Here is a 22,678-nt window from a genome sequence, read left to right on the forward strand (position 1 = left end):
ACGCAGCGTGCCATCCTTTTTGCGAACACATACAAGTGGTGAGGAGAAAGGAGAGCCTGACTTTTGGATCCATCCTCTATTTAGAAGGTCCTCTAAATATTCCTTCACCTGCTCGTGGAGTGGTTTGGATACTGAGGTATATGTACGTGTGACGGGTAGTGTCTTTTAGCTTAATTTTCAATCTTAGCGATGGGATGCATCCAACATCGTGATCACCGTTAGAAAATGCTTGACACTCTTCCCTTAACACTGTCCGTACCTTTTCCTGTTGCTCTGCTGTCAGATGTTCAAGAGGCACAGGTGGATCCCACAGTTCGGTTTGACGTTCTTCTGGTGTGTCTGTCTTCTTTTCATTTGTCATTTTTGTTTTTAGCACTGGTTGAGTTCGCATCATCTCCTTGTTTTACTTGCAAAGGTTGTGCACTTGCGGGGTAAACTGCTTTAATCTGCTGGAGATGGCCTAATACAGTACGTGCTGTGAGAGTGATACTGCGACTGCTTTCATTTGTAACTGGCACCGACACTTTTGACCAGCCTCCCTTCCACACGCTTATTGCCACCTCATTTAAAGTCAGTCTGTCAGGCCACCTTGAACTGTCTACAGGTTCAAACAAGGCATCTTGTCCATCTGCACTGAAACTTCTGCGTATATTACACTTCACCAGCTGAGTTTGATACGGGGGAATAGTTACTCTTGGCTGTCCCACTCGAACTACTCCCTCCCTATGTCTTCAACAGTAGTCCTGATCACCTGTATGAATATTTGAGTCTGCGCAGTCAAGTGAAAATGCTTCTTGTATTGATGCTGATGTAGAGTCTGGATATTGCTCCATCCCACTTTTGATCAACTGCTCAATCACATTAAACCCTATTATGGGTGGCTCAGCAACACCTGGCTCACTGGAGATTAACACTGGGGCTAACAGTTGAGGTGACCATTTTTGTGAAGTGTTAAGGTTGAATTTTAACTCCACCCAACCAGAGAAGGGGATCGCTGTTTGGTTTGCTGCCTTACCAACAAGCTCTTCATCGTCCTCGAGAAGCTCTTCCAAGCTGCGTGTGACAGTATGTGGGAGATAAGCACGACGCCAGTTCTCATTAATTTTGGTTACCTGTGACCCATAATGCTTTTGTAGGCACTCCCTCAAAACAACAATCAACTAAATATTTCTTGCCGATGAGAGCATGCAGTTTGGCTTGGCGATGTGATGTCAGTAGATTAGTGGACGTGGCACTTACCCCTTGATGTGTACCGTTATTGTTTTGTAACTGAGCTTCAAGTTGTCTTATTCGCTCCAGCAGTAGCTCTTGCACTCTACTGTCCGCTTCAGAGGATTTGATTGGTGTTAACTGTGTTGATGCCACTTTTTGGGATTTGACACTTCCCGTCTCCGGCCTGCTACCTGTACCTTGAGCTCCTTTGCATCATCTTGAAAAGTGTCCTGTTGAACCGCACTTGAAACAGTGTTCACATTGAGCGCTCTGTCCACTCTTTGCACACGCTGGGCATGCTCGGCGCTGGGTGCGTCTTATGCTGGGAGAAGCACGCTGCTGGTGGCCGTGCATACTTTTCTTTATGTCAGCCAACTCCTCTCTGAGTAGATTCACTGTTTCATAGAGCTCTGTGTCTTTTAAGTGAGATGATGATGTTTTACGAGTCTTTAGTTTCACAGTGTCCACTTGGTCTTGTCCCCTCACTTTCATTTCAGAGATAGAGTTGCTCTCAGTTGTTCCTGTTTGTGCTTCTGCCTGTAGGTCGCTAACTTTTGGCGCTCGACTTGTAGCACTTTTGGGCTGTTTTGACTGCCGTTCTGATTCTACACTCGCAGCTTCATTCAGCTTATCAATGAGAGTCTCATCTGTCACTGTACAGTCATCCAAATAAGGCTTCAGTTGGAACTTGATGTGATCGCTAATAAGCCCTGTGCTGACTGATCTCAAAAATTTCCGTTGAATCACATCTGGACTGTACTGGTCATCTGAGCCATATTCTTTAGCAGCAAGCAACAGTCTCTCTTTTAGCTCTATTGCTCTGAATAGGAGGTTTTGGGGAGATTTGCGGCTTTCTTGAGTGACATTCACCAGCTTGTGATACAAATCCATTGAACTGTCCTCCTTAAAGTGCCCCTTTAATATTGTCTTTAATTGTGATAATGTGAGGTCACTTTTAACTTCAAGCATGTCCCACAAATTTAAACCGGGGCTGATGGCTTTTACCACAGCCTCAACAACCTCATCTTCGTTATGTCCTTTCATTAAACCCCTCTCAATTTGATGCATTAGGTTTGTGAATGACAGCTTATCTTTTTGGCCTTTTTCCCCAATCTGTCCACTGATTTTGAAATCTCTCCTGATTGTGACTTCTTGTAACCTGCTTGTGGGCAGACTGGTGCTTGTGTGGATGGAAGGCTCACGCTGTAGAGAAGGAATGCTTGCTCTGTCACTCAGTCTCTGTCTGCCAATAACAGGTGTTTGTGGGTTTTCCTGAAGATGTTCTCTTTCTGTAGCACTTATTTGCATTGGACCAGTTTTGCTTAAAGTTAGTAAATTGGCCAAATGCTGTTTTGCAACATCATCTTCTTCCCTTTCAATAACATCATCTGTAGATGCCATTATTGCATTTATGACTGCCCTCCTTTTTGCTGCATTACTATAGTCAACTTTAGCACTCACACACACCTCTTTGAGCTCTTGCAGCTTGAGAGTCCACAGCTGCTGGGCTAGCTGTTCCATGTACTCCTCGAAGCTCATCTTGCTCGCTCTGTGCATTGTGTGCTCCACCTCCCTCGTTAATGCGCGCGGCCGTCTGGAATAGCGTTGGCGATCACTTTATCCAAAGGAACACATTCTCAGAAGCCTAAATCCATCCCAGACGAGCCCCCAAAATGTAGCACTTGGGGTTGGATGAAGACACTTGAGAGAGAGAGAGTGTATTTTCGATGTCTTTAATCGCGCACATGCACTGCAACACACGAGACACGACATGACCACGCCATTCTCACGGAAGTCATTAACTGACTCGTTTACACAACAAGGGACGAGTAAAAAGTACAAAAATAAAGTTACATGAAGCCCATTTGTAAATAATTAGCGCTTACCTGCAACACACGAGACACGACATGACCAAGCCATTCTCACGGAAGGCATTAACTGACTAGGACCTGTGAGGACCCTAACCCCGGGTTTTCACCGGATGCGGTTGCGGTGCGGTTGCGGTGCGGTGTGTCTTGACTGCGTGCTCCGGACGGGTCAATTTTTTTGTCAATCCACACCGGCTCCACACAGCTGCGGTCCGGCAGCTCCGTCGCCGCCCACTTCCCAACGTGTCTCGCGGACCGCGCGTGCGCGATCATGTGGCATTTCACAACGACAAACATACAGAAAGTCTGTGCTCAACAGAGAAGCAGAAAGAGAGGTGGACTTCTTTTGATTTAACCTTTTCTTCTTCTTCTTCGATGGGGTGCTGCTGACCTCGACTCGGAACGTCGTGAAGCGGTGGGTGGAATACTTCGAAGACCTCCTTAATTCCACCAACACGTCTCCTTTTGAGGAAGCAGAGTCTGGGGACTCTGGGGTGGGCTCTCCTATCTCTGGGGTCGAAGTCACTGAGGTGGTTGGAAAGCTCCTCGGTGGCAGGGTGGATGAGATCCGCCCGGAGTTCCTAAAGACTCTGGATGTTGTGGGGCTGTCATGGTTGACACGCCTCTACAACATCGTGTGGACATCGGGGACAGTGTCTCTGGATTGGCAGACCGGGGTGGTGGTCCCCCTTTTTAAGAAGGGGGACCGGAGGGTGTGTTCCAACTACAGAGGGATCACACTCCTCAGCCTCCCTGGTAAGGTCTATTCAGGGGTGCTGGAGAGGAGGGTCCGTCGGGAGGTCGAATCTCGGATTCAGGAGGAGCAGTGTGGTTTTCGTCCTGGCCGTGGAACAGTGGACCAGCTCTACACCCTCCGCAGGATCCTCGAGGGTGCGTGGGAGTTCGCTCAACCAGTCCACATGTGTTTTGTGGATTTGGAGAAGGCGTTCGACCGTGTCCCTCGGGGAGTTCTGTGGGGGGTGCTTCGGGAGTACGGGGTGCCGGGCCCCTTGATACGGGCTGTTCGGTCCCTGTACGACCGTTGCCAGAGTTTGGTCCGCATTGCCGGCAGTAAGTCGGATTCGTTTCCGGTGAGGGTTGGACTCCGCCAAGGTTGCCCTTTGTCACCGATTCTGTTCATAACTTTTATGGACAGAATTTCTAGGCGCAGCCGAGGCGTGGAGGGATTCCGGTTTGGTGGCCTCAGCATTGCATCTCTGCTCTTTGCAGATGATGTGGTGCTGTTGGCTTCATCGGGCCAGGGCCTTCAGCTCTCACTGGAGCGGTTCGCAGCCGAGTGTGAAGCGGCTGGGATGAGGATCAGCACCTCCAAATCCGAGACCATGGTCCTCAGTCGGAAAAGGGTGGAGTGCCGTCTCCAGGTCGGGGATGAGATCCTTCCCCAAGTGGAGGAGTTCAAGTATCTTGGGGTCTTGTTCACGAGTGAGGGTAGGATGGAGCGGGAGATCGACAGGCGGATCGGTGCAGTGTCTGCAGTGATGCGGACTCTGTATCGGTCCGTCGTGGTAAAGAAAGAGCTGAGCCAAAAGGCAAAGCTCTCGATTTACCGGTCGATCTACGTTCCAACCCTCACCTATGGTCACGAGCTGTGGGTCGTGACCGAAAGAACGAGATCCCGGATATAAGCGGCCGAAATGAGTTTCCTCCGCAGGGTGTCCGGGCTCTCCCTTAGAGATAGGGTGAGAAGCTCGGTCATCCGGGAGGGACTCAAAGTCGAGCCGCTGCTCCTCCGCGTTGAGAGGAGCCAGCTGAGGTGGCTCGGGCATCTGGTTCGGATGCCTCCTGGACGCCTCCCTGGGGAGGTGTTCCGGGCATGTCCCACTGGCGGGAGGCCCCGGGGACGACCCAGGACACGCTGGAGAGACTATGTCTCTCGGTTGGCCTGGGAACGCCTCTGGATCCCACCGGAGGAGCTGGTTGAAGTGGCTGGGGAGAGGGAAGTCTGGGTTTCCCTCCTGAAGCTGCTGCCCCCGCGACCCGACCCCAGGATAAGCGGAAGAAGATGGATGGATGGATGGATGGATGGATTCTTCTTCTGCTATGAGATTCCATGCAGCATCCTTTTTTTGGTTGTCCTTATAAAAAGGATGTGCCGTGTCATATATTATTTTGTGGTTTTCCACCTCCAATATAAACCTCTCCTCGTCCATGTTCGCTGGTGTCTAAACCGTGAATGAGCACATGGCCCGGCGACGCCCACGTCACGTTTTGCTGAAAAACTTGCGAAATAGGAGCTGGCGAGTGTTTTATTCTGAAAGGTAACCGGAAATTTATTTTGAAACTGCCTCGGTCTTCCTGTCCCGCTCGATGTGTTTTGTGCTAGCTTGCCATTTGCCGGAGGCCTACCGCTGCGGTGTCCGGCAAAAATAGAAAATAGGTCTATCCTCAATCGACACGCAACGCACCCGCAAGCGGTGTAAACTGCACCATTCGAATGAATGGAATCTAATTGCTTGCGTCGCCGGACCGCACCGCAACCGCACCGCAACCACATCCGGTGTAAACCCGGGGTTTGCTGCCTACGCCCGCCTGCATGGATTCCCAACTGTCTCCTGACGAAAAGTGTTAATGTCTATATAAGGCCAACATAAATTTAGCAACATGTAATAATTACAAAAAAATAAAAAATATACACATACAATATGAAGTGGGCGGTGTTATACCATACTGCAAAAATTCTGCTTATCCCACATCTTGGTAAGCCCAGTCTCAAGAACGTACTTCCCAAGCACGCATATCTCACTGCCGTATTTCCGTAATTCATCGCAGTTATTTCATGTGACTTGCTTTCAATGGATTTGTACTACTATTTGGATGTTTCAAAATGTATTTGTACAACATACATTGGTTAAAAACTTTACTTACATCCTTGGGATTTCGCGAGACGTCAACAATGGCGGCCCAAGTACTGTTCGAATCGAAAGTATGCATAAGCCAAGACCACACGGAATTCCCGGATGTCGTTCTTTATTGCCAGCTTAAACCAAGGATGCATCGGTTGTTGCTTTGTGAAGGCTTGGCTGTGGATATATCCAAAGATGCATTTCGTACTTCAAGGAACGAATGGGAGCAAAGGAGCATCACGTTTTTTCTTCTTTCTTCCCACACACCGGTTTTGTGTTGTGTTTTGTGTTCATTCGGCTGCCTTTGGCAGCTGAGTACACCAGTTTGTCGGACTAATCCTCTTGCTGATCCACCGACTTTGCCCAACTAATCTCAACCTCACCTTTGATTCCCATCTTACCTCAAACTTGTGCTTGTTTGATTTTTTATTATTTTTATTTATTTCTTTATTTTTTATTTATTTAATTTTTTTTTTTTTTTTTTGGGGGGGGGGCGTTATTCTTGATTCGGTGGTTTTGATTATTGCCTTTTGCAAGCTCTTTCCTTTCATTTGCAAGTGTACTATTGTATTTTTGCACCTGTGTTTTGGAATAAATTTCATCAAACTTGATTTCCTTCCCATGTTTTTGGGATCTGCACACTTGAACATAAGATGCATCATCACAATTTCAGAAGAATCAGAACTAAACCTGCAACTCTCACCGGTATCTTTCCAGAACCTTCCGCCCCTCAATATTATCGGAAATTGGATAAATCACATGTATAATTTAATTTCAAATGATATTTTAAAATAGTACTCGTAATTATATAACATCTAGTCACGTGGTACAGTTTCGGCAATGCGTCACAAACAGGCAGCTCGCAGTAAGAACAACATCCGGGTATTCCGTCTATTCAATGCTATTGCTTTTTGCGTAGTTGCAATTGGCACAGTACTTGGGCCGCGACTGATGACGTTTCAAGACATCACGAGGACGTAAGTACGGACAAGAATGCGTATTGAGAAACGGCCATAGTTAACCTCGTCCACCTGTGTGTGTCTCCCCTCCCCGTATGTGTTGCTAATTATTGCCCTCTGCCTCCTGTGTTTCCCAGGTGTGTCTTAGTGTCTCGTTAGTGTTGTATTTAGTCAGTGGGGTTTGTTCACACGTCGTGGCAGCATTGTCTTGTCTTGTTCTGTTGAGGTGTGCTGTGCTAGTAGTGTTTATGTCTAGTCAAGTTTCTCCACGTCTAGTTAAGTTTCTCCACATCTAGTCAAGTTTCTCCACATCTAGTCAGGTTTCTCCATGTCAATCCAAGTCTGTCCACGTTCTGCTATGTCTGTCCTGCCAATTCTGTCCATGCCATACCAAGTCTATCCACGTCATGCCAAGTCTGTCCACATCATGCCCAGTCTGTCCACGTTCAGTCCAATCATGGCAACCAGTCCGCTCACATCCCGTCCGATCTACTACTTGGTTCCAGTCAATAAAGTTATTCTCATTCCTGTTTGTCTCCCGGCCTTGCTTCTCTGCCATCTCCCCTCATCCACTAGCTCCACACACCTTCATCGTGACAGAGGCGCAGCCTGGTCTGCCAAATTCCCAAAAGTGCTAAAGGAGGCCTGCACCTCCAAGAAAATCAAGAGGCACCAGTTTATCCACCAGTTTATTTTATCTAGGATTATAGTGCTCTGAATGTTGCTGTTTGGATTCTTGTTATAGAAACCAAAAAGTTGTGCAAAAAGTACTGAAACATTCAGCATGTGTGTTAAAATTGAACTCTATCTTTCTTTCTGTCTCTGTTCAGGCCCTTAAGAAAGCTCATAGTGGGATTGCCCTGTCTGAGCTGGAGGCCTCTGTGGCTTCCCCCTTCACCTCCTCCATCCCAAACATCTCCTGCGTGCCCAACCTCATCAGGTATTACACGCAGCTGAGTGAGGGATTTGCGATATCTTATTCAGGTGTTGTTTTTTTTCACTATCCACAGGGAGGGCCGTGCTGCTCTTGTCACATCTTTCTGTGTCTTCAAATCCCTGGCCCTCTTCAGCCTCATCTTATTCTTCAGCACAATTGTGCTCTACTTGGTAACTATTCTGGCTTGTTTGTATGCATTCATTTGTCGTGGTGGTCTGACCCGTTTGGTAGATGTACACAATTGGGCCAAATTCACAGAGAACTGTGGACGCTGATAGCATCTTTAATTGCATTTGATTTGCACCTGCATCCTATTCACAAAAGTTATTGCAATATTGCAGTTGTTTGACATTAAACCAATCTTTTTTACATGTAGTGTTATGCCAAGGTCAGAGTACACGAATGTATTGATGTGCCGCAGACAATTGCAGTGTGTCTTGGTCGATTTTTAGTTGTCTTGAGTCTTGATGCAATGTACTCCGTATTGAAGCTCTCTACAGAAAATGTTACCACTATACACATACTAGTAATATACTATGTCATGTTGTTTAGCTCATTCACTCGCAGCCATTTTCACTGAAGCACCCACCTTCGCTCCTGGCCGTTTTACTGGATTTTGACTGATTTTGCAAGGCCCACAGAATATTATATTCTATTACTATAAAAACATAACCTATCAAAAGAAAGATTAGAGTCTCTAATTTCATCAGGAAAAAAACCCCAGTATATTTGTATCTGTTTCCGTATAATAGCAATTGGCATTAGAATATAGCTAAGTTTAAAGGGATCGTTCGGCTTTTTTAACATGAATCTCAATTTGATCCTCACCTCCCGTGTGTGCGATCAGCACTGACTTACCCCTGACAGCGTTCGGTGACACGCGTTCTGGTTCGGCGTTGGACGAGAGGAAAATAGTCCAGCAAGCTGGCTGGGGTCTCGGAAATAAAGCGTTTTTCTTCTAAAAACTATTTGTTTTCAAAAGCGTGATACATTTCCATCACAATACTCTTTTCTGAATAAAGTCAGACGCCATTATCGCCAGCCACTACTTTTCTGTTCGTTCGTCTCACTGCGCGGCGCCCTGTAGAACGCTAACCGATGCACTGCAGCCAGCTAGCTGATACTTCCGCCTGAAGTTGTTTGCCTTTTCGGCTTTTTTAGTGGACGCTAGACTGAGGGCAGAGGTGAACATTTGTGAGCAGCAGTATGGTTTCATGCCAAAAAAGAGAAGGTCAGGAGGAGCTGCATTGTGTCTTTGTTGACCTGGAGAAAGCTTATGACAGGGTGCCCAAAGAGGAACTGTGGTTTTGTATGAGGAAGTCTGGAGTGGCGGAGAAGTATGTTCAAGTGGTGCAGGACATGTATGAGGACTGTAAGACATTGGTGAGGTGTGCTGTAGGTGTGACGGAGGAGTTCAAGGTGGAGGTGGGACTACATCACGGATCAGCTCTGAGCCCCTTATTGTTCGCTATGGTAATGGACAGGATGACGAGGTTAGACAGGAATCCCCATGGACTATGATGTTTGCAGATGACATAGTGATCTGTAGTGAGAGCAGGGAACGGGTGGAGGAGAAACTAGAGGCGTGGAGGTTTGCCCTGGAAAGGAGGGGAATGAAGGTTAACCGTAGCAAGACGGAGTATCTGTGTGTGAATCAGAGGGACCCAAGTGGAAGAGTGAGGTTACAGGGAGAAGAGACCAAGACAGTGGAGGAGTTTAAGTATTTAGGGTCAACAGTCCAGAGCAATGGAGAGTGTGGAAAAGAAGTGAAGAAGCGTGTGCAGGCAGGCTGGAACAGGTGGAGGAAAGTGTCAGGTGTAATGTGTGATAGAAGAGCTTCAGCTAAAATGAAAGGAAAGGTTTATAAAACTGGTGAGACCAGCAATGTTGTTTGGTCTGGAGACAGTGCCACTGAGGAAACGACAGGAGGCAGAGCTGGAGGTGGCAGAGATGAAGATGCTGAGGTTCTCTTTGGGAGTGATCAGGCTGGATAGGATCAGGAATGAGTACATCAGAGGGGCAGCAGATGTTAGAGGCTTTGGAGATAAAGTCAGAGAGGCCAGACTGAGATGGTTTGGACATGTCCAGAGGAGAGATAGTGAGTTTATTGGCAGAAGGATGCTGAGTTTCCAAATGCCAGGCAGAAGATCGAGAGGAAACCCAAAGAGGAGGTTTATGGATGTAGTTAAAGAGGACATGAAGGGAGTTGGTGTGAGAGCAGAGGATGCAGAGGACAGGGTTAGATGGAGGCAACTGATTCGCTGTGGCGACCCCTGAACGGAAAAGCAGGAAGAAGAAGAAGATGTATGTATATGTATGTATATATGTATATTAGGGCTGGGAAAAAAAGTCGACCAAGTCGACTAGGTCGACTTAAAAAATAGGTCGACTGGAAAAATTTAAGTTGACGCTCCGCCCAGAACGATGTTTGCGCCGCCGCCGTCCATGTTTCACACGGACCTCAGACGACAGAGTAAAAAAAATGACTCCTGTCACTCTCCTAACAAAAGACAAAGAATGTCCAGAGTTTGGGACAATTTCAAGAAGATTAAGAGGACAAATAGTTATTTACAAATTTTGCAAAACAACAATGGCGTGTGTGTGTATATATATATATATATGTATATGTAGGGGTGTGTGTGTGTGTGTGTGTGTGTGTGTGTGTGTGTGTGTGTGTGTGTGTGTGTGTGTGTGTGTGTGTGTGTGTGTGTGTGTGTGTGTGTGTGTGTGTGTGTGTGTGTGTGTGTGTGTGTTTTTGGGGGCAAATGAGTTAATGCATTCAACACTTCTGTAGATGGACTTGGTCTGATGTGATCCATGTCTTCTAGGTTGTTGACAACTTTGGGGACTTCCAGTACATTTTCATTGACTTTGCCTTTGGTCTGTTTGTCCCCTTTACAAGTGAGTAAAACATTGCCATATTCATCCAGTTTAATTGGCTTTTTTTTCCCTGTTAATTGACACAGTGTTGTGTCAATTAACTTAAGCCAGATTTTTTTTTTCTATGTTCAGTGAGCTTGAACCCTGCGTGGAATACTCTCGTGCGGCGTGCGCCATCAACGTCTCTGCTTTCTGGACAGTTGCTCTACTCAGTTTTGTCTCAGACCCTAAATTGCACGTTCTTCCAGTTTCTGGCGTTCTTCTTAGTACAGCAACAGAGTTGGTATCAGACACCCGAGTCAATGTGAGTAACATTTCATATAACGGCATCTAAACCTCCTCCAAACATTCCTGAATTTGGATCAGTGCCACAATTCTGAATCCAGAAAACTAGCAAAAGTTATTTAATTTCTTCCTAGTAAACACCAAATTCCATCCAAATCCACTGATGTTGGTAATGAACATGAACACATTTGCTCAATAGTGTTGGGTCTCCAAGGAAAAGATAAAGCAAATAGGTGGAAGATGCTGTATAGGCCAAAAGTAACATCTCAATACACACACAATATAAAACTTCTGACACTTGCCCAAACATCTCTCGGGCTTAAAGGGGCTACAGAAGTTAAAAAGCTACACAAAACATACCGTTGGAGTTTAAATTATTTTCTGCTTATTTATATTGTAGCTCTCGGTGTGTTCACACAAAGACTGTTAAATAAAAGTTGTCAACCATCAATTGGAGAGACCATCTTTATTTCCATCTGGAATACTACAGTCACCACAAACCCTCTTCCTAAAACAACCAACCAACCAAAAACTCTCACACTCCAACAAAACATTCAGTCACTCAAAAAATAAAAAAATAAAATACACACAAAACCTCTCACACAAATAAAAAAGTCACAAAAAACTTACAAAAACTAAATTTGACCAACTCTTTCCTCTGTCACAGTGCCTGCAATGGGTCCAGCCTCAGTAACACATACAACCTCAACGGAACGGAAGCTGAAGATGCACGTAATTTCAAGAGCTTTGAAAACACTTCCATCTTCTATGTGTTGTGCTTCCAGTGCTGGATTGTATCCATCGTCTTCGCCAAAGGGAAACCCTTCAGACAACCAAGCTATAAAAACTGTAAGATACTTATTACCTGCATGGTGGAATATTAATTGCCATTATAATGTTCGCAGTCATATGTACAGCTCTGGGGGGGTAGTATATATATATATATATATATATTTATATATACATATATATATATATATATATATATATATATATATATATATATATATATATATATATATATATATATATATATATATATATATATATATAGACTTTTTTAGCTAAACAAGACTTGGAAAATTTGAATTCTTTTAATTCTGACTTCCATGGAGTTGGAGAGTCCACCAGGGACCTTGGTACGGGAATCGTTAGGGGGAGGATCCCTGGTGGAGTGGCCCTTCTCTGGAATAAGAAATTGGACTCCTCCATTGAGGTGATGAGACTTGATGTTGACTGGTGTGTTGCTGTTCAAGTTAATCTTGGGGGCAAAACGTTTCTCATACTGAATGTATATACACCATATGAATGCTATGCTAATGAGGATGATTATTTAGATAAATTAGCTTTTATTAATTCTTTTATTCAAAGTAATGCTTCTTCTGCTATTTTTATAATTGGTGATATGAATGCAGATATTTCGGATAAATGTTCATTATTCGCCAGCCACTTGACTCAGTTCTGTCAAGATGCCCACTTGGTACTGTCAAGTAAGGAGCTGCTAGCAGCTGATAGCTATACATATATTAGTGAGGCCTGGCATACAACATCATGGTTGGACCACTGTCTGAGCACAGCTGATGCACATGCTTCTATCGTCTCAATGAGCATCTTGTATGATGTTGTTTTATCAGATCATGTACCTGTTGTTTTAGAGATTGACATTGAAAATATTCCATCTCTATCTTGTCATAAGAATTCTGTCAACATAGGAGTACTGGATTGGGCAACCCTGTGTGAGGAAGACCATTTATTTTATTCCACTATGACGGATAAGCTGTTAAAAGAAATCAATTTACCAAAAGGTGCTATTGTGTGTGATCAGACAGTGTGTGAAAATACATCACATAAGAATGAAATATGTCAAATGTATAATGATATTGTGAAGGCTCTTTATGAAGCTGGCATGTACCTCCATAAATGTAAAAATAAGGGGTATAAAGCCAGGCCTGGCTGGAATAAATATGTAGCAGGATATTATGCTGAGGCTTGTGAAGCCACTCGAGCTTGGGATAGGGCAGGTCGGCCAAGACAAGGGCTAGTATTCGAGCAGAAGAAGCAAACTAATGCAAGGTATAAATATGCTATACGTTTTATCTGTAGAAATGAGCAGACATTGAGGGCTGACTCTTTGGCGGAGAAGCTTTTAAAGAATAATGCTATTGACTTCTGGAAAGAAGTAAAAGTTATTAATAATAGTAAAATAATTTTACCTAGCACTATCGAAGGAATATCCGGATCTGATAATATTGTAGCTCTCTGGCAAAAGCATTATAGTACCTTATTTAATTGTATTCTGAGTGAACCATACAGAGTGGATTATGTTGATTATAATGATTCCTTAGTGATTACGTCACAAGAAGTGTCTGAGGCAATTACCTCTCTGCCAAATGATAAAGTGAGTGGTATGGACCAGGTTTCTGCTGAACATCTTAAATATGCGAGTCAGAGGTTGGCTCCACTTCTTGCTTTATGCTTTACAAGCCTTTTGTTCCATGGCATTCTTCCAGATTCGATGCTGTCTGTTATGCTGGTGCCGGTAATCAAGGATAAAACCGGTAAAGTGGGCAGCCTTGATAATTACAGGCCGATAGCACTAGCCAGTGTATTGTCTAAGGTTCTGGAAAAAATCTTGCTGCTCAGGCTGAAAGACTTCATAAAAACCACGGATAATCAATTTGGTTTTAAAGGTAAACACAGTACAGATATGTGTATTTATGCTTTAAAGGAAATGATCAACCAGTATAAAAGTAATAATTCCTCTGTCCTTTTGAGCTTTATAGATGCTTCTAAAGCATTTGATCGAATTAATCATAGAAAACTATTTGAAAAACTAGATCGAAGAGGTGTGCCAAAATACTTGCTGAGGATCCTGGTATACTGGTATGGCCATCAAACTATGCAAGTAAAATGGGGGAGTAGCGTCTCAGCCCCATTTGGTGTTAGTAATGGGGTGAGGCAAGGGGGAATTCTTTCCCCACTATTATTTAATGTATATATGGATGACCTCTCCAAACAGTTGGGGGCCTGCAAAACTGGTTGTATGATTGGAAATTTATTAGTAAATCATATTATGTATGCAGATGATTTGGTGATTTTTTCTCCCAGCAGTGCAGGTCTCCAACAGATGCTAAATAAATGTTCAGAGTATGGGGTATATCATGACATTAAGTATAATGCTACTAAAAGTGTAGTAATGATTTGTCGAACAAAGGAGGATAAAAATCTTAATCTTCCAACTTTCAGGCTTCTGAATAATGATCTTTTATTTTGTGATAAAGTCAGGTATCTTGGCCATTTCTTTACGGACAAAATGTCTGATGACGATGATATTTGTAGGCAGCGCCGGGTTTTATATGTACAGGCAAATATGCTTAGACGTAAGTTTTATGCATGCACTAAGGAGGTGAAGCTGTCGCTGTTCAGAGCATATTGTACTCCTCTGTATACGGCCCATTTGTGGTTAAATTATACCCAAACTAGCTTACAAAAAATTAAGATAGCTTATAATGATGCACTGAGAGTACTATTAAATCGACCTCGATGGTCTAGTGCAAGTGAAATGTTTGTAACTGAAAGAGTTAACACACTGCAGGCAACATTGAGAAATTTGATGTTTAAATTTGTCTGTCGGTTAAATGATTCGAACAATGAAATTATTGTACATTTGTCAAACATCTGTCGAAGTGCTATACGATATCAGTCCCAGTTCTGGAAACATTGGTACTGTTGTCTTTTATATAATGCTTCTTAGTGTATATTGATATGTATGTATTTCTGCTTTATTTATTTATTTTTTTATTGGTCTGTGTGTGTTTGGACTTCGAGTCTGTAATAAAGCTTCATCATCATCATCATCATCATCATATATATATATATATATATATGTTAGAGCTGTCAAACGATTAAAATTTTGATTAAAAAACGATTAAAAAGGCATTTTTAACGTTTTTTGCCCACCAAATTTTAAAGAGCACCTGTAATGTGTTAAATTTTTAGACATTTAATGTTATGAGGACGTCTTCAAAATTTTGTATCCACTGCACACGCACACATCCTCCTCGTTTTCTAATCACTTAATTACTTGTATAATTTAAAATGAAAAAAAAAAAATACCCCAATTGTTTGACATGAACAAATATTCTGAATGTCATACGCAAATATTTATTAAATGCTTTACTTTAATGCATGTAGTTATGTTTATTGCTCACCCACAACCTGTGCTAGCTTTAACGTAACCATCCTCTGTCAGCTAAAGGATCATCTGCCGCCAAAATTAATAGTGTGATTAATCTGTTAATACATGATTAATGCGATAAATTATTGTGATTAATTAGTTAATGCTTGGGAGGCACGGTGAATGAGCGGTTAGCACGTCCGCTTCCCAGTATTGAGGATGCAAGATCGAGTCCAAGCTCCGGCCTTCCTGGGTGGAGTTTGCATGTTCTCCCTGGGTCTTCTCCGGGTACTCCGGTCTCCTCCCACATTCCAAAGACATGCATGGCAGGTTAATTGGGCGCTCTGAATTGTCCCTAAGTGTGCTTGTGAGTGTGGATGGTTGTTCGTCTCTGTGTGCCCTGCGATTGGCTGGAAACCAGTTCAGGGTGTACCCCGCCTACTGCCCAAAGCCAGCTGGGATAGGCTCCAGCACCCCCGCGACCCTTGTGAGGAATAAGCGGTCAAGAAAATGAGTGGATGGATGGATATATATATATATATATATATATATATATATATATATAGTATGTGTGTGTGTGCTTTGTGTCTTCTGTCCTACTATCTTTGCTTCACTGAAATCCTTATTTCTGTGTTTCTGCATTACATTTCAGGGCCTTTTGTATTGACCTGCTCAATTCTGTTTGGTTTTCTCTCCTTCATCATGCTGTATCCAGTTCCTGCTATTGATAACATATTCCAGGTAAACTTTGCTTTTTTATTTTTATTTGTTTATTTTTATTTTTTTAAATAAACCAGTGTAACATTCTAAATATTTTTAATGGGAAGTCAACACAATAAATAAATAAATAAATTTGTTAATACATAAGTAAATTAATTAATTACTTAATTAATACGTCTTTGCAATATGTTCACGTGACCAAACTTCTAAAATCCCTGAGCTGTGACATTCGCAAGGGCACTTTGATGTCAATTTCAGTCAACAGCATAGGGCAGTGTAAAACCAAAATCGCAGCCGTTGAGATGAATGGCTTAATCTTAATTCTTATTCATCAAATCCTATATTAAGCAGAATACTGCGTTTAGTCTAATTGTGGTATTTGTTTTGTTTTTTGTTTGCCTTGAGTCCCACTTTAATAGATCAAATGAACTGACAGAGGACATTGAATATTCGATTCAGTCAAAAACTCTTGTAATTGACAAGATTTGTGTGTGTGTGTTTTCTCCTCTGTCCATTCTGTCTTCCCTCAGATTGCGTGTGTTCCCTACGACTGGCGCATTACTCTCCTCATCATTGTTTTAACACATGCTGTTGTGTCTTTCACAATGGAGGTACAGTATGCTCAGAATCTCAAATTAACCACTTGATGACTAATCACCTTTAAATTTTTGTTTTGAAATACTGAATCACATTCTGTCTCAAATTGTATTTCAAATTTTCTTGACTGCTCAGTTGTGATTCTGCAACTCAATCAAGAGTAGCCTTTGATTGTGAAATTCCCACTACAATGTTTTCCTAGAATTTGATCCATGACACATTGTGGAGGATTGTTAAAGCCAATCTGGGTGCAAATCGATCCACCAGTCCCCCCACTGCTAACACAAAGGTTGGCTGGATTTTGATTCATTAATATTCTTATTACTCTTGCATCGTTGCTTTGCTCTTTCCTCTTAATTTGCACATGAGGTTCACCTGCAACTTCACAGAGAAACAACTATAAGTCTTCAAACAGTTTGATTGGGAATATCAGGGTTTCGTTTTGGCCACGCTGTGTGTCACTTATTCAGCGACAAGAAAAAATGTGCATCATAAACATTTCCTTTCCTTTCCTTTTCCTTTTATTATTTTTTTGAACATATAAACAAATGAACAGCAGAGATAAAACAAAAAACAACAACAATCAAAATAGAAGAAAATCCCAATAACATAATCATTCAATTAATCATAACTTACATGTTCAAAAGGGAGTAGGAAGAAGTTAAAAACTTATCTAGTCCTACCCCTTTTACTAAATATATTTAAACTTATTTCATTATTAATACAATTTTCATTTACTGATTATTAAAAATAATAATAATAAAATAATAAATGATATATATAACCCAAGTTATATATATATACACAAGTGCACTTAACCTATTCACATTTACCAAAAACATATATACATAAATTTACTAAACATATACCATAATACCTATCTAGATCACTTACACATACTCACATGTACATTTTTCATATACTGGCTTGACATAGATAATTTTTTTGAATTTTACTTTTAAACATTTTTTTAAACTCCAGCATTGAATCACAATTTTGCAGAGCAATTTCCAATTGATTCCACAGATCAACACCTTTTACAGATACACACCTTTGCTTAATATTTGTTCTTGTTTTGGGTTTTTTGTACACACTTGTACCCCTTATATCATAAGGACTGTGTCTAATTTCAAATAACTTCTGAGTACTGTGGCAGAGTAAATTGTTATAAACTTTATACATTATTTGTGCTATTTTAAAATCCACCAAGTCATAAAATTTCATTGCATTTAATTTAATAAATAGTGGATGTGTTGGCTCTGTATACTTTGATCCATTAATAATTCTTATAGCTTTCTTTTGCAATTTGAAAACGGTGTTAGTATTTGTTTTATATGCCATTCCCCATAATTCCACACAATAGGTCAAATATGGTAATAATAATGAACTATATAATATATATAATGATTTCATGTTTAAAACATCCTTACTTTTATAGAGTATCCCTATGATTTTTGACATTTTCCTTTTAACAGTTTCTATGTGTGGCTTCCAACATAATTTATCATCGATAATAACTCCAAGGAATTTATTTTCATTCACCCTTTCTATTTCAATTGAATTCACCATAATTTTGACTTGATGAGTGATTTGTCTCGTGCCAAAAACTATGAACTTGGTTTTATTTAAATTCAATGATAATTTATTTACATCAAACCATTTTTTTAATATATTCAATTCATACTCCACAGTAGTCAGAAGCTGCTTCAGGTTTTCTCCTGAACAATAGAAAGTTGTATCATCAGCAAATAAAACACTTTTCAATGTTTTTGAGACACAGCAAATATCGTTTATATACAGTATAAATAATTTAGGGCCGAGCACAGACCCTTGGGGAACTCCATGAGTGATCTTCATGTGTTCTGATTGTACATTATTAAACTGCACATACTGATATCTATTTTCCAAATAACTTTTCATCCACTTATAAGCTAAACCTCTTATTCCATATTTCTTTAATTTATTCATTAATATAGAATGATCTATAGTATCAAAAGCTTTTTTTAAATCCATAAAAATCCCAACAGTAAATTTTTTATTATCTACTAAACATTAGTCTTAAATCAAATAAATAAATAATAAAAATAATTAGTTTATATACTCATTATGATTATTAACTCGTTTACCGCCAAAAGTTATTAAAAAACACAACCCCGAGAGTGCCAGCCGATTTTGAGCATTTTCACTCATCTTTCAAGGCAAACAGAATATTGTGTGCTATGACAACGTAAACGTGGTGGATACCATATGAAAGATTCTATCCCATTCTCTCATTAGAAAAAAAAATCTACCTTATTCCTTTCCTTAGTAATCACCATTTGAAAATAGATAATTTGAGTGACACCAAACTATAATGGAAAAAAATGAAAACAAGCTTTTTGTGAAGATACATTTTCTGCACAACAGTGACTTTTGACACTAGTATTTTTGGTTTAGTGACGCTCTGTGAATTAGATTAAACACTTTGAACATTCACGACATCCTTGAAAAGTTTGTATTCCTAAAATATGCTATGCTGTCATGTCATTTCAATTGCTTTGATCCACGGGATTGCATCAAAAAGCGATACAATGCTGCCATCGGCTGGCCATAGTTAGTGGGTGTTTTGTTTTTGTTTCCCCCCCCCCCCCCCCCCATCTTATTCATGAAACCAGAGCTGCCCAAGACGTTGCGATGCCCATTGTAAAAAAAAAAAAAAAGTCAATTAACGATGTTGGCGGCCCACGGTGCAATTTCAGAAAAAGTTAATTTATTTAGTTATCACACTTACAAAGAGTGTCCAAATTTTGGACAAAATACCCCATATGGTATAAAAGTGTTTTAATGCCCCATTATGAGACACTCATTTGAACATATGGAAAAAAAAAACATAAGTGACAACTACTCTGCTGACTTGGCCTTAAATTTACTCGGGGACTGCTTCTTTGGGGACAGAGTAATGTAGTTTACTCTTTATTACTGCTGTGAGGCACGAGGAAGTTCAGCAGTATACCACCGTAGTCTAAGAGTTTAAACTGTGTTATTTTTTGGAATTCATCCAATTGATACCGCTCTCATATTTGTTCTCATGGGAGTGTGCAAGTGTACCTAATTTTGTGGCCTTACATTGCTTTATTTCCATATGATGGCAGAAAGTAATTGGCAAGTGTCTTTTCCAAGTTCTGTTTGTGAGTGTAAATCTGACACATGTTTTGTTTTCTACCAACATGCTGCATCTGATCTTAGATGGTGAATGACCATTGGGGCTCGGCATTTCTTTCCTGGATCTCCTGTCGGCAAAACCGTCCCCCAAAGACTATGTACAAGTGTCTGGCTCTAAAACTGCAGGATAATGCTGACTGGCCTCCTGCACAGTCAACTATCACCTTTGCCAACTCTGCTCAGAACCACAGCTCTGTCGCCTTCTGATACCAGCCAAGGCCTGGACTGGGACAGAAACGTAACAGAAAAATCAGTCCTGCCGCTTTGGGCTTAGATCAAGCCCCTCATAATTAGCGGAGCACCATCACCCATTAGTAATTAAGTATGTGTTTGCCAAAGAGTATACAGTATAGTCTTTCTTCTCTCTCCTCAACTGCTACTTCAACAGCTTGGCTTGACGAGGCAGGTGGAGAGGCAGAGATTATTATTATTTATGTGTGTTCTGCTTTCTTGTTATACATTATTTTGTTGTGCCCTTAGTGTTCTGCTTAGTGAGTCCCTTTTTTTTGTTTCACTGTGTGACAAGTTTGATGTAATTTTGGGAATGGGTGTTCTTTGTCTCTTCCCAAAGCAAAGTGGAAGAATATTTTATTCTTAGGATGACCAAACAACATCACAATATGACTTTAACTTGGGGCCGTTATCACAGTATATCTTGAATGATACATTCCACTGCCTGTACATATAAAACAGCGTCATCAGCATACATCTGACAGGTTACGTCAGAGGAACAGCTTGGTAAGTCATTTATAAATAAACTAAATAGTAATGGTCCCAGAATCGATCCTTGTGGAACCCCAAGACTGTTCTTACGGGGTACTGATTGTACATCTTGTATTCTAACACTTTGCAGTCTTGATGAAAGGTATGATTCAAACCAATTAATTGTAGTTGGAGAGAAATTAAAATGTGACAGTTTTTTTTTTAACAGGGCACGTTTAAGTATTTACTTTTCAAAAAGAATATTACAACACATTTTTATTCATTTTTTAAATGATGCATTTGATTGTCTATCTTTTAACCCAGTGGTTCTCAACCTTTTTTCAATGATGTAACCACAGTGTAATAGTTTTTTTGTTTTGTTTTTGTTTTTTTCAGCTAAGTTCCCTACCCCCCAACCAGTGCAAAGAATTTTTGGTTGAAAAGCATAAATAATTCAAATAAAGTGTTGTGCCATTATTGAATGATTTATTAAACTTTGGAACTTTATTTCATTAATCTCTTGAATTTTTTGAATATAAAAATATTTTACTAAAAAGAAAGAACCAATTAAATGAATTATAAATTTGTGCACACAAAAATAAATCACTATTAACTGTTTTCCTTTTGGTCAAATATCTGTTCTAAAAAATAAATAACCTAATCTAACCTAAAAAATAATCTTAATTTTAAATTACGTTTTGAAATGATTGACAGGTGGCACTAGGTGTGTTGAACCATTCTCTTCTGGGGGAGATCAGGATTTTTAAGACAATGAAGTTGAATAATATTTATTTTATGAACTTCCATTTTATTGAAGTATTTGCATAATTTAGTAATTATTTTTAAAGCATTTTTGCATGGATGCTACTTTTTATTTTATTTTTTTAATGTCACGTACCCCCAGATGCCCAGATGTTTTTAATAATACTGGAATAAACAACATCCATTTATGTAAAATGTTTGATACTTTTGTCTTGCAGAAAAAGATGTATGAAGAGTATCTGCGGCAGAGTGTCAGCGGTCATGATATGAACTAAAGACTGAAAAAGACACAACATGGACCAAACATAAATCAACAAAAAAAAGCACTGCCAGCTGGACACAACAATAACTTTTTGGATTACAATTCCATTTGAAGTACACCCACAGAAAACACCTTTTGATTTAGACATTACCATTGTGAGAGAAATGATGTGAGAAGTGTCATGCCTCAGAGAAAACAGGTCTCATCACTCTTTAATTCATTATCTATGGATATTTTTGTTCCTTACTTATTCTCCACTCAGTCAGGATGTTGGACTAACCCCCCCCCAAACATATTCATTTTTTAAAGTAATCATAATACTTCTTTATCCAATATACAGTGCAGAACATTGGGTAATAATCATGACATTGGTTTTATATACGAAAGTTACTCTTTTTTTCTTTTTTTTTTCTTTTATACACTTAACAGAATTTTGTCAGGAGAAATTGGGAGTGGGAGTTCTACTGAAAATGTAGAATGTCAGAACAGTAAGATTAAGCAAACAAACATTTTTGAAAGTATCGTTAATTTCAGATTTTCACATCCCCTCCCTTTTTTTTTTAACGAGCCCCCTACCGAAATAAATAAATGTTCAATTTACAAAACGTTTCCCCTGTCGTCTGATTTTATGCTCAGATGGTTGTTCATCCCCTCTATTGTATATATATATATATATATATATATATATATATATATATATATATATATATATATATATATATATATATATATATATATATATATATATATATATATATATATATATCTTAAAAGCCCAAACATTCAGTTCTAGATTGGTTCTTACATTCCAAGGGAAATAATACAATCTCAGATGTTTTTATTTATATACATAAAGTCGTCAAAGCTTTATAGTGTCTAGAAAAAGATGAAGGTGGGGATGGAAGCTTGTCAACCTAACCTAGCCTTCAGGAAAATACAAATGTCTTTGTTGTTATAAAATATATATATATTATTGTTTTGTTCTGGGAAATAGTTGTGCAGTTGTCTCTTTGGAATTTGTAGAATGTCATTGCGCTACTGAACACTCCAGTAACCAAAGAGCACATTAAACATTGTTTTTTGGCATTTACTTTTGCATCAGTATACAATCACATTCAGCTTCAAACTGATATAAAATTCATTCACGCAGTGTATTGTAATTTTATTTTATTTTATCATTATTATTATTATTTTTTAATGCAGTTGTAAAAAGCAATGATACCAATTTTGAGCACTAGATGGTCTCCTAACT

At 40.3% G+C, this 22,678-nt stretch overlaps 1 protein-coding gene across 9 annotated transcripts in view; it reads left to right on the forward strand.

Annotated features, from left to right (window-relative positions):
* Positions 1-21,701, forward strand: part of LOC144031411 (polyamine-transporting ATPase 13A3-like) — an 80,481-nt gene extending 58,780 nt beyond the window's left edge. For 4 of the 9 annotated variants that reach the window (XM_077538591.1, XM_077538581.1, XM_077538537.1 and 1 more), the window contains exons 24-32: positions 7,734-7,843; positions 7,914-8,010; positions 10,669-10,741; positions 10,853-11,024; positions 11,673-11,854; positions 15,835-15,923; positions 16,433-16,513; positions 16,702-16,788; positions 19,725-20,909. In XM_077538591.1, coding sequence (XP_077394717.1) covers positions 7,734-7,843; positions 7,914-8,010; positions 10,669-10,741; positions 10,853-11,024; positions 11,673-11,854; positions 15,835-15,923; positions 16,433-16,513; positions 16,702-16,788; positions 19,725-19,907 — 1,074 coding nt within the window. In that variant the 3' untranslated portion in view covers positions 19,908-20,909. Of the gene's footprint in view, positions 1-7,733; positions 7,844-7,913; positions 8,011-10,668; positions 10,742-10,852; positions 11,025-11,672; positions 11,855-15,834; positions 15,924-16,432; positions 16,514-16,701; positions 16,789-19,724; positions 20,910-21,382 lie in introns of those variants that run through there. The other 5 variants (XR_013287529.1, XM_077538563.1, XM_077538556.1 and 2 more) reach the window with 5 other exon arrangements.
* The last annotated feature ends 977 nt before the right edge of the window (positions 21,702-22,678 follow it).

The sequence above is a fragment of the Festucalex cinctus genome, chromosome 1, assembly GCF_051991245.1.
Source record: "Festucalex cinctus isolate MCC-2025b chromosome 1, RoL_Fcin_1.0, whole genome shotgun sequence".
Classification (NCBI taxonomy): Eukaryota; Metazoa; Chordata; class Actinopteri; order Syngnathiformes; family Syngnathidae; genus Festucalex; species Festucalex cinctus.